This window comes from Bombyx mori, chromosome 15 (assembly GCF_030269925.1).
Source record: "Bombyx mori chromosome 15, ASM3026992v2".
NCBI classification, from domain to species: domain Eukaryota; kingdom Metazoa; phylum Arthropoda; class Insecta; order Lepidoptera; family Bombycidae; genus Bombyx; species Bombyx mori.
Window position 1 is genome coordinate 2,081,067 of NC_085121.1, and position 12,989 is coordinate 2,094,055.

General features: G+C 38.0%; 1 protein-coding gene and 2 long non-coding RNA genes across 7 annotated transcripts in view; 2 read left to right on the forward strand and 1 right to left on the reverse strand.

The window, feature by feature from the left end:
• The window catches only part of LOC101742065 (cysteine-rich with EGF-like domain protein 2), a 116,750-nt gene that overhangs the window by 97,515 nt on the left and 6,246 nt on the right, over positions 1-12,989 (forward strand). For 3 of the 5 annotated variants that reach the window (XM_038016065.2, XM_038016064.2, XM_012692456.3), the window contains 9 exons: positions 546-699; positions 1,500-1,656; positions 3,231-3,341; positions 7,585-7,694; positions 8,014-8,128; positions 8,968-9,127; positions 10,050-10,279; positions 11,354-11,578; positions 12,071-12,219. In XM_038016065.2, coding sequence (XP_037871993.1) covers positions 546-699; positions 1,500-1,656; positions 3,231-3,341; positions 7,585-7,694; positions 8,014-8,128; positions 8,968-9,127; positions 10,050-10,279; positions 11,354-11,578; positions 12,071-12,219 — 1,411 coding nt within the window. Of the gene's footprint in view, positions 1-545; positions 700-1,499; positions 1,657-3,230; positions 3,636-7,245; positions 7,695-8,013; positions 8,129-8,967; positions 9,128-10,049; positions 10,280-11,353; positions 11,579-12,070; positions 12,220-12,989 lie in introns of those variants that run through there. The other 2 variants (XM_038016066.2, XM_062672397.1) reach the window with 2 other exon arrangements.
• LOC134200158 (uncharacterized) lies at positions 3,697-5,293 on the forward strand. Its single transcript, XR_009974952.1, has 3 exons — positions 3,697-4,262; positions 4,505-4,656; positions 5,016-5,293. It is a non-coding gene; the product is annotated as an uncharacterized LOC134200158 (long non-coding RNA).
• On the reverse strand, positions 5,291-6,680 carry LOC134200157 (uncharacterized). Its single transcript, XR_009974950.1, has 3 exons — positions 6,137-6,680; positions 5,806-6,053; positions 5,291-5,701 (listed from the first exon to the last, which is right to left on the reverse strand). It is a non-coding gene; the product is annotated as an uncharacterized LOC134200157 (long non-coding RNA).

The following is a 12,989-nucleotide window of genomic DNA, read 5'->3' on the forward strand; positions in this document are numbered from 1 at the left end:
GCAATCGTTAGTCAAGATTCGATGATTAAAACCGTATCCAAATAAAATCGTGTATTGGATTGATGTGAAAAATAAGCAAGGTTTTGTTAGACATGTTTCTGTAGAACATGCATGCTAGAAGCTGGAGCATAGACGGACAGAAGAAGTACCTTTGAAGGCTCTGTTGTGGTCCATTACCTACATTTATGTACAGCTCGCAAGAATTTTAAAGAACGGACTTTGTTAATTAAAAAAAATGCGTCATTTAGTTTGCGTTTCAAAGATTAATAATGTCAGAATTAGTACGTACCCTACTAATCCGTATTAATTTGCCACTATATCGTGTAGTGTTAGTGTAGGATATACCAAAATACTTCTTATTTTCTATTAGTATTTCCATCTCATGACTCAAGAGATCCGTGTTAGTTCGCATCTCTGTCTAACAAACGATATAGATTTTTCATTATGTATGTTGGAAGATCTGCAAAATCGAATCTACCACTTCAACAAATCTATTTGCTCCATTGTTTAATCAATACACTTAACTATAATGTTAATGATCTCAGGATATGGTGAAGCCCACGAGACTAGCGCTTCGAACGTGCTAGTGCACGCGGCGCCGCCCGCGTTCGACGTGCGCGTTCGCGTCCAGCGCCCCCCCGCGCCCCCCTCCCCGCAATCCACCATCACTACCACCGAGGTCGATGGTGGAAGCATGCGGTGAGTTGCAGCTCTAGTTTTTATCGTTGTTGCCCTAGGTCGGTATTTTTTTCCTAAAATTCCTTGGGCCCGCGGTCTGCTCCCAACAACTTGCAGATCGTCAAGTCCCACATACCCCGCATGCCTCCTAGGTGTGGGGACCTCGTAGGAGGTTCGTCTCCCGGCCCGAGCAATGAAAAAAAAGAGGTCGGCTTTTTTCTACCTAAGCTGATGGTCTTGAGAGACCAGTGTAACCGGGCGAGTAGGTGAGCTCACGGGGCTCAAGCCTGACGTTGTTGCTAACACGAACCCTAGCAAGAGTCGTGCTTCGTAGAGTCTACCACCGGATCGGAAACGCGACCCATTGAGAAGATCCGTGTTTGGTGTTCACGTTCTCACCCAACTTGAGACATGGAATCTTTATTATATAGTACAACGGCTCTGCTATGATTCGAACTGAAACGCATGACAGTTCAGGGCAGCGAAACGAGTCAACAAATCGCTAATTTTTGATGACAACAAAAAATAAATGAGGCTTAGAACTTCCAAAGAAAATATATAATTCGAATAACATAAGTTTTATTCTCCTACCCTTTTATAACTATTCAAAATATTATGACTATTTCAATGTACACATACATACTATAGTTTTAAGTACTGAGATTATATTTGATCCCATATCATCTCATCTCATTTCATTTAATTTCATCCCGGTTGATTCAAATTAAAATTCAATAAAAATAAGAATATCAATTAAAATAACATATGATTTAAAGGTTTCAGTTACCACGTCATAAAATCTCTTAAAAAAAAATTAACAGACACAGCAGCTACTTAGAGGAGCAAGCGCGGCAGGAGTCGGTCCGCACGGTGTCCCCGGTGGCGCTGCCGCTGCCCGCCCGCGCCGCGCAGCTGCCCCCGCCCGAGCGCCCCCCGCGCCCCCCCGCGCTCTATTCCCAGGTCAACAGAGAACGACAGGTACTTACTACTATTGGATAGAAAACTCTTTATTTAAAACCCTATCTAGTAGAAAATTAAGTCTAAAATCGCACGATCTCTTCCTGTGGATGTCGTAAGGAAGTCCGCGAAAGGGCACATTGAGTATTATACCAGCGTACTGGGATTTATTAGTGGTGCTGGCTGGGTCACGTTGGATGCAGGTGGCAACGGACCGGCCGCATTGGACATCAGTTGGAGAGGCCTATGTTCAGCAGTGGACAGTAGAAAGGCTGAGATGATGATGATGATGAGGGCATATTGAGACCAGGCACGAGTAGATACTACTATCATAACTATTTTTGCCGCGAAACTGGCGTGGGAGGACCGGACATCCTCTTACAACACACTTGACTTTACAACTTCATATCTCAAACAAAATGGGTTGTGGTAATCACGTAATATCTACGACTTCCGGCAACCACTTAATGCCAACACTGGTTTTACGAGAGCTCGCTTGATTTGCGTCAGAAAAAGGCAAGTGATTTCAGTCTTAATACGATCACTTAACTGTTTATGTGTGTCACTATGTACATGAGCATGTTCAACAAAAGCATGTATAGTTCACCGATTGATCGTGCACAACATATTCATTTGAACACTTAAAAAATGCACACTAATTTCTCATGTGCCAAAATTATTTAGAAATAGTCGTCCCCAAGGAAAATGTAAAGTATTTGAAATGTCTAAAACTAATATAATGGAAAAATAAGTGCCTTTAAATTTAATAAAACCGTTTAATAGTCGATGCGTTTTGATATTGGTAACTTTCTTAATCTGATATATGTGGTTTACGTTTTAAAGTAAAATAACCACTATATTTTCCCACACTTGGATGAATCTTATGCGGCCATTCTATGTAGCGTCTAAACTACATATTTTGCATGTGAATTTACGCAAAATATAAGTTTTTACTGGTGGTAGGACCTCTTGTGAGTCCACACGGGTAGGTACCACCTCCCTGCCTATTTCAGCCGTGAAGCAGTAATGCGTTTCGGTTTGAAGGGCGGGGCAGCCGTTGTAACTGTACTGAGACCTTAGAGCTTGTATCTCAAGATGCGTGGCGCATTTACGTTGTAAATGTCTATGGGCTCCAGTAACCACTTAACACCAGGTGGGCTGTGAGCTCCTCCACTCATCTAAGCAATAAAAAAAAAAGTTGAATAATCTGAGATTTTTGCTACTTTGAAATAAAGATAGTATGTAAAGAATTTAGTTTTGAAATTTAAAAAAAAAGTCAAGACAATAAAACATTATCTTCGTTCTTGCGATCTAGAAAATTGTTACATACATTTAACCATAAAAGTGCTAATTGGCGAAGAAAATTTTAATGAAAATAATATGGGATTTGGCTGATACTGTTTTCTATTATAAATGGAATTACCTCCTTCATAAAAATACCCTCGTTAAAATTAAATAAACATCCGTTGATTTCGCTTAAAATAATCTTTAATTTTTTTTTCTTTTTCTGTTTGGAGGACTGTACTTTTATTTTGAGGCATTTCAAAATTCTTTGCATTTAACACGGTGACATTTCCATTGGTCAACTAACACAGGAGTGGTCGCGGCGGCCGCGGTCCATTGCCTCCCTCAACACGGAGATGACCGACACTCACTCGGTCACCGAAGTCACCGACAGGTCGCATGCTAGAATGTTCCATCTCAAGGTAATGTAACATGTTTTCATTGTGACCAATAACCGCATTGTTTTATCTTCCATTAATCTGGAAATGGCTAGACCAGTTTTATATGTATATTTAATTTATTGAATTCCTCTCCTTAGATATTCGCATTGTGTAATAATATTCATAATTTACCAACGGTAATTGGAATTTTGTATGAAATTCATGAAATATGTAATGATTCTTATAAACGGGTTGACGTTCATATTGTACTGAAAACAAAGAAGTTTGCCGATGAATTAAAGATATCTATAAAAATAAAACCGTACGTTACTAAGGGTCGATTCGACCAAACAAGAGTAAATCTTATTCTTAGAATAACTCGTCAGTTAATCGAGAGTAACGGCCGTTTTCAATAACCTATCTATCCCTAGTTTCGGTTACTAAAGATAGACAAATCTATATTTTTGTCCTTACTTACGTTCCAATAACCTATCGACGGGCAGCAGTTCCTATCGGATTTATCTATCCATCGTCGGGAGGACGGATAGCCTGCTAAAGATAGAACGCTCATACAAATCGTGCTTACTTCCGTTTCAATATGAGTTTTAAGTAACTCTCCGGTAGGCGGCGCTATCTCTAGTATGGGCATTCGCTTATCTGTCAAAATCGGCCGGTTACATGTTTATCTTTCGAAAGTAAATCGCTATAATTTAATAATTGTTTCTCTTCATATTGGCATATTGTAGCAGTGATGATAGTGATATGGAATTATTTCAAATGATAATGGATTGTGATGCAGATAGTGATAGTGAGGCCGATATCATATGGTTAGGAAAATAAAGATCGTCTGAATTACATGGCGAAGATCAATAATTACGAATTTGACTATAGATTTCTGAGCAAAGGTGTTGTGAATGAATTGATTAATTTAATGAGACCATATTTGAGTGTAACGTCAAAAAGGTAAGATAAATTTTAACCATAAAAGTACTCGTTATTACAACTTATATTTGTTTATAGCAATAGCAAAATTATACCTAATTTTTGTTGTGTTACAAAATCACACTCAACAGGAATTCTATAATACTGCTGGATTCCCATGGTGCCCTAAATGACATTCATATACTATTACAATAACCTGGTAGGCTATTTACCTTCATTCTTATTACACACTGATACCTCTACATTTTATATTTGTGTTACAGATTCAAATATAGGAGAGGAATTTAGAAATAGAAAAAGAGTATTTTGAATGTGTAATTTGTGTGCAATGCATCATTGATGTTTCAAAATGTTGTTGCATGATGGCCTGGGTCTACTCATGATACAACGATAATTAACCATTCCGATTGAAAAGGTATTTCTTATTTATATTACCTTATTTATATTATTATTATTATATTTTTATTTATTTATATTATATATTTAGGTGTTTATATGAATTTAATATGACACTATTATAATAAATTATCTACATATCAAGAGAACATTGATAACAAGGTGGACTTGGAAATTGCTATTTGCTTGCCGATAGAGGCTATCCCCACAACCCTATCTTTTAACGTGATTAATTAACCCACATACACAATCGGAACGATTTAAAATGAATCACATATTAAAACAAGAAATACTATAGAGAGGTAATCTTTTTTTTTAGTTAAGAGCTTGTTATACTGTATTGTAAAATAATTTAAGCGAATAATGTATAATTTTCAGATGCATTGGTGTTTTTAAAAGAAGACTCCCTGTATATCATTGAAAAGTAGATTAAAACTAGAAAATATGCAAGCTGTTATTATAGCTGCCATGCTGCGTAATATCGTCAGAAGTATGAATTTAGAAGAATTAGAATCAGAAATTTCAGTCACAGATACATTACAGGAAAATAATATAATTGTTCGTAACAATTTTTCAAAACTTACATCTGAAATACAACTATGTACTTATAAATAATTGCTTCCAAAGATAATTTATAAAATAAACTCCAAAGATAATTTGACTATTTTTTATTTTCCAAAATGATAATTACATGGTAGTTAGTACATGCAAGATATTTAATTTAGAATTTGTACATATACTTAAAAAACTATCTAACATAAAATTATTATTGCCTACTTAATTTATGAAATTTAATATTCCTTTTAAGTAATTTTTAATTTTTTAAATTATCTAAATCTAACTTAACTTTTGCTACAACAATCTCCTTTTCTTTATTTTCCAAGTCAAGTCTCTTTTTTGCTATTAGATATTCTGCTAATGCATTGTCCCTATGCTAGCCTTGCATTTCTTTTCTTCCATCTTGTTTCCGCTTGGCTGTAAAAGTGTTAAAAATATTATATGTGACCTACAACAATGTGCATGCTTTATCCAAAATTTCATCTGCAATCCTTACCACCTCCAGCCTGTAACAAAGAGCATAATTATTTCAAATACTACGGCAACCTGAAGAAAAAATCATGTTTATCAATGTGTTATTAGAGACAAACAATCAACTAATTATACTAACCTTACTAAGGTTGTTTCTTATGTTGCCGTAGCATTCTTTAAGTTTTCCCATTTTAGTCGAAGCTGCGATGGAGTTCGTGGGAAACGACGAATCGACGAAATAAAATCATTTACAAGGGTTTGCCAAGCCTGCTCCTTCAATTTATTGTTTGTGGCATTTGTTGCCTTATTATTGAAATGTTTTTTAGCCGCCACAAGTTCTGCTAGAATCATCGTCTCATCTTTTGTCATGGGTGCTGCCTTTCTTGACTGAAAAAGATATATTTTCTAAACTTGAACTCAAAGTTTTCAAAGTAAAATTATTATTATCAATGTAGTTCATAGATACTTACAGAATTCATTTTATTTCACTGTAGCTCTTTAATTATAAACACACTTAGAATTATAAACGAAAGTTTTAAAGCGTTTTGGAGGTAAGTCATCATCTAATATAGTAGGTAAACAATAGAAAAACAAACAAAAGAAACTGATCACTGCTTATTGGCAAACGGACTGTCAAAACGTTTCGTTTCATAATTTCGACTAGGATAAAAATAGCAATACGTCCAATTTAAAAAAATCTACATATGTTTTTATTACTTTTTGTTATAAACAAATGTGTTTATGATAGTCTACAATATGCTGGTTAAATTATAGTTATAATTTAGAATAAAATAAAATAAGTCTTGATCCTGATGTTGTTTCGTATTTGTAGTAGAACGAAACGTATCAAGAGGCTCGGATAAATCGGAGGGAAGAAGCTATCTACTGTTGGTTAAAGAGAGATAGCACTTATCCGTGATTGTGAAACGCAAACTAAGGACAGATACGCTCTTGCTGATATTCGGAGATAGCTATCTATCCGAAAACTCAGATACGTTATTGAAAACGGCCGTAAATCAATTTTACGTTTTACAATTTTACGATTTCTGTCATTTCATAAATATTTATTCTGTTTTAATTTCAAGTCAACGCAATGCACTAAATTATTATTAATAGTCTGGTATTTATAATGCAACGTTTAAACGAAAAAAGATAAAACCACACGACAAAACTTGACAATTCCCTCAAACAAACAACAAATAAAATTAATACGTTTGACAGCTAGATATCTTGATAATGTATCGCACTGTTTATTTGTTTTTTGGTGTACAATAAAGAATACTCTCCCTCTCTCTCTCTATCTTACACTACAGCTACTTTTTCACACTAAAATACGGCAAAATCGAGTTGACGCTATGTATGCTCTTACACTATGCCGTTGTACAACATTTATTTGCCGGATTTTATTTTCGTTCACCATTCGCTCTGCTATTCGCGTATTGTTATTCCTAGCGCAAGTATACTATTGTTTACGTGGAAAAATGCCTATGGATTTACTCGAGATTGAAATCATGGAATAGGTTATTCCTCGTATAGTTTACTGGTGTATAAATTTAAGTTTGGTCGAATCCACCCTAAGTTTATTAACTCAAATTTCTTAAGAGTTGTATATATGTGTATGTGTGTCTATGTGTTTGATTGATCGTTGAAATCACACCTGAAGTAAAAATCTACACATGTTTTACAACCGCTTTTCATTCCGATAGAGGGTAATAAGAAAATTATATTGATATTGCAAATCTAACTACAATTTAGATGTTTGGACGCCACGCAATGTATCACAACTGAAACTCGAGAAGTCAATGCCCCGTTAGCATCGATGAAACGCAGTTTGCTGTAGACCTATTTGCGTAGTTCATTGCCGCTCCGTCGATTGACTCCCGAATCATTATAACCTCTCCTATCGTTGATAATACAGAAACCGCCCCCACCACCGCCGGTGATGAACGAACGTCTGGTGACGGAGGAACAGGAAGTAACGATGGAGAGCCTCGAGCCTCTTCCGGAGACACCCATCATGCCGGCCAGGTGATAAACACCCACAATATACAAATTTAGACTTACTATTAGTTTCACTACTAATTTAAATTTACTAAGTGGTTTTAAGTACTAATTTAAATTTACTAGGTAGGCAGCGGCTTGCCTCTGCCCCTGGCATTGCTGAAGTCCATGGGCGACGGTAACCACCTACCATCAGGCGGGCCGTGTGCTCGTCTGCCTACAAGGGCATTAAAAAAAATATTAATACTACTAGATTACTTTAATTTGATGATAAAGTAATTTTAATATTCGAATGAAGTCATTATAATGAGCTGTTTCACTAAATCTAATCTCATTTTATTTACAGGAAGCCGGAGGTTACTTCACATGTCGTTGACGACGTGTTCCTGCGCACCATCACGGAAAAGAAGACCATCGAAGATGTCGAGCGACACAAGCGTCTCGTCACTGAATATAAACAGGTATCCGTAATAGTTCGCTTGATAGAATGTCCGAGTTGCCATATTTGTTTTAGATCTTACAGACTAGATTTCGATTTTCTTAAATTATCCCGAAAAAATGCGACTTTTTTATTGCTTATATAGGTGGACGAGCTTACAGCCCACCTGGTGTTCAGTGGTTAGCGGAGCCCATAGTCATCTACAACGTAAAAGCGCCACCCATCTTGAGATGGGAGATCTAACCGAACCTTCAAACCGAAACGCATTACTGCTTCACAGCGGAAACAGGCCGGGTCGTGGTACCTACCCGCGCGGACTCACAAGTGGTCCTACCACCAGTAAATTTACATTAGTATTTATTTAAATTAGTATATTATAATCGATTATGTTTTAACCTTCCATCCAAAAAGATGAAAACAATTGGCGGAAAATCTTATATTTGCAATTCGCGATAAAGTTAGTCCCATGTTAGTGAGTACTGTCTCTCTCTAACGATGTTAGTGCTCTGAGGAATTGTTTGAAATGACACCATCATCTAGTTCCTACCATCGCACCGCCCGCCACCGAAGTACAGTTCATCCATACTATCTGAAGCCGCTGCGTTCATCCACAGTGCGTTTCTAGAGATCATTTTTGCCAAGTACCATCTGGCTTTGGAATGAGCTCCCCTCCACGGTGTTTCCCGAGCGCTACGACATGTCCTTCGTCAAACGAGGCTTGTGGAGAGTATCAAGCGGTAGGCAGCGGCTTGGCTCTGCCCCTGGCATTGCTGGCGTCCATGAGCGACGGTAACCACTTACCATCAGGTGGGCCGTATGCTCGTCTGCCTGCTCGGGCAATAAAAAAAATGTTGTCCAAAGGTGCCGGCGCCGCCACCCCAGTTCGACGTGACGATCCGTAACCACACGGCCCCAGAGCCGCAGTGGGAGAACTTCTCGGACATAAGCAGCGCTTCCGGGATGACGCTGACGCCCAAGATGGAACGGGTACCGCTCTCGCTGCCCCCGCAGAAGATTATCGGTATGTATGGACTTTGACAGGTGTTATTGACAGTTGATGTTTTTTTTTTGTTATTGCTTAGATTGGTGGACGAGCTCACGGTGGTTACTGGAGCCCATAGACATTTACGTAAATGCGCCACCCACCTTGACATGTAAGTTCTAAGGTATCAAGTATAGTTACAACGGCTGCCCCACCCTTCAAACCGAAACGCATTACTGCTTCACGGCAGAAATAGGCAGGGTGGTGGAACCTACTCGTGCGGACTCGCAAGAGGTCCGGTAGTAAAAGTGTTCCGTTGTCAGGGCCGATTTTGAGGACTAACGAATTCGTATCGATATCTCGTTTGTTTCTGTCGCATATGTAATCAGAATTATGGGCTACAGAATATTTGATATGCTCTTTACCCTCGTATCGAGTGATTCGACTTAAGCGGGTGTCAAATCCTGCAGGTAAATAGGCTGATAGCAGACTTTTTTCAAGGAAATACGATAGAAAGTCTTCCCATGATGACGATCCATACTTGTATTATGAACATGAAAGTAGCCCTGTTTGTTACGATTTTAGGACCAAACCGAGGAGCCAATTCTGAAAATCTATATGGAAATAGCTTGAACCCTTACTAATCATATAGGATCTCACTGCTAAGCAAGGATCTCCTCACAAATGATATAAAGTATACTCCATATAAACAAAATCGAGAGAGAAAGATAAAATCTGTAAAATTTACAGAATTTGCGTTTCTATTCAGCCCTTTCGGGTAGGCAATGTGTACCGTCCTCCCATTTCTACCTTGAAACAGTCTGAATTGAATGATGATGAATGATTCAAAAGTCTTTATTTATTAGGTTGGATCACTATATGTGCTCAAACTTAATACCAGGAATGGTATGCAAATCTTTTTTTTAACGACGATAACATTTTTAACGTAACTCGTTGTCAGGCAAAGGGGGCCCGGACCTGTTCTCCCCGGAGTTGATCAAGCAGACGACTCATGTGTACCAGTCGCCGTCTTCTGCCGACCTCCCACTCCTGCCCGAGCTGCCTCCAGCCCGGAACCCTCTCTACAGGGACGAGGACGACGAGGATGTGCCGGAGCCGATTCCCGCACCACCAGTTCCAGCTAACTGGAGCGTTCTGACTAGAGTACTGAAAACTGAAGCTCAAGATGAGGTGGGTGGTTCGGTGGATGAGTTGTCAATTCCGGTGGGAGGATATTTTTTTTTGTATAATATGCAATCCGACTACTGCGATGGCGACCATGTGAAGAAATCACAGGACGATGGGGTCTCGATAAATATTATAGTATCTGTTTTTAATAACCCAGCTAAACGTAATAAAAATATAAATCTCTACATAGAGTAAAACAAAGTGGCTGTTGGTCTCTATCTGTTACTTCGCTTTATTTCTTCTAGACCATGACACCAAATTTTTTATGCTTTGCATTAATAATAATGTTAAAAAAAAATCTTGTGTACTTGCTTAACGATCATTTAACCAATTTTGTTACCCATTGCATTAATAATAATGTTAAGCAAAGAAGTCTTGTACTTAATTCTTACTAATTTAAATTAAGTACTTAATTCCTTGTTATTTTATACAAAAACGGTTGAACTATACGGATGTTATTTTAAAAATACTGTTTTCGTGACTGTAGCTGGAAAAGTTTCAAGTGCAACGCACGCGGACGAAGCTGCGTGCTATTTTTAATACGCTTTTATTAGCTTCAGACGTATGTATGTTTGTAACGGATCTTTGAACATGATTTTGACCCCCTTCAAAACGTCGGATTAGCTCGAAATTTGGTATACTTATTAATGAAGGACCGATGACAATTAAAAAAAAATAGAATTGAAAAAATTGAAATTCAACTAAAAAATGAAATTTAAATAATTTTAAATTTTTTTTTTTTATTTTATTAAATTTAAATAATAATTTGAATTAAAAATAGCGTAAGAAAAAAATATTTTATTGTAAACAAAAGCGTGGGGTGCATGATATCAGTAGTTATAAATATTTTATAAACAGATATGAGTAGAAGGGTTATTCTGATAATATCCTGAAAAGCAGCCCACATTCATTCAAATTTATTAAAATTTATTTTCTGTTTTTTAGTTGGATTTTCTATAGAAGCGTATTTTGTTAGTTTTTTTTAACTATTATTTATTTGTAATGTGAGGCTTAGTGGGTTGCTTATGTAGATGCCGAAATTACGATTTAATCGAAAATCACGATTTAATCGACCAGGTCCTGTTGGACTCGGAGCGCTCTCTGCGGCTGACGCGCGACGAGCGCCTCCGCTGGCGCGAGGTGATCACGCACGAGAGCACCCTGCGCCGCTCGTTGGCGCGTTCCTCCACCAGAGAGGACTTCACCAGAGTCGCCCACGACCAGCGCTACGCTCCCCTCTACACGCCTCACAAGTGGGACGTGATCATACGTATACTAGCGCCGCCCCACGACAAGCCGAAGGTAACCTTATGTTCTAACCGAATCAATAATAACTGGGACCAAATCACCCATGATCATTGGGCTCCAAATTGAGATTCCTTGTGTTATGGATACCAGGGACTGGCATACGTACCTATATACGTTTAAATAATATATAAATAATAAACATCCAGACAAAGAGGAAAGAAAGGGGCTTTAGCTACTCCACCACCGAGTCAGTCGAAGACTCATCGTTTTTATTGGTCTAGTTGGATTGACCGTGTAGAACGGCAGATTTGGTACCGCATAGTGTGGGGGGAAACGGGGTGGTCGTCTTCTTCTTCATCGTTCCCTTACTGCTGAGGATCAAAACTGACAAGATCCGGCGAGAAACTCAGTGGGCTGTGTCTATGGGTTAATTTACGCGTCGAGACGGTGCTTGAGGTACCTAAAAGCACTGTTAATGGATCGGGAGGAACCGTAATGACGTGTTTAGGGCGATCCGCAGCGGCCTAATGTTTGATTCGCTCGTAGAACCGCTACCGCAAGAAGACGGAGTGGGACTCCCGCTCCCGGCGTAGCTCGCTGCCGACGCTGTACGAGTATGACAGCGACGCCACGTCCCTGCGCGACCCGCAGCGCTCCCGCCGCTCCTCCTACCGAAGCGACCACGTTGACATGAGGTATATACATTATTACTTACTTAACCGGTTACCTTCCCGTATGTAATTATTAAAACACCTTTTTGAAGTCAAAGTTCTTTGGAATCGTTGTGATTTCAAACTCTATGAAACGAAAAAATAAGATTATACGTGAAGTTAAAATATCAATTCACAGAGGGCGCTACCTCAAACTATAAAAGATGATTTACAATTATTTACTAATGACAACATTTTACATATATGTACTTAGACATGACAAATGAGATGAGATGATATGAGATGAAATATAATCTCAGTAAAATCGTGGTTACTTACGGGGACTTTTTCAGTGGACTTTTTGGAGGAGCTTGAGAAATTACGTCCAGCGGCTTTATTTTATTTTCCCACATTTGTGCACTTTTATTAAAACACCTACAGACACTGACACACTAACTTTAATAGTAATGTAGCAGAGTAGGTAGGCAACATATTGTTTATAGCTCATGCTAGATGGCGCCAAGTACATATATAATTATGTTACCCTACAAAAACAATAATAAAGTCGACATTACACAAATTTTTTAAACGCAACTAAAATGCAATTTCATCTTTTCGGATTGATTGATTTTTTTTTCGTTTTTATTAAATCCTAGAATTTAATTTAACATTAATTCCGACGTTTCAAATGTCAGTTTTCGTGGTCATGGACGAATGCGAGTAATCAAATGAAAATAATAAATGATAAATTTAATCGCAAACTATCAATTTTTGATTAAATACATAATAGGTAAAAACAAGAAATTAGAGATACC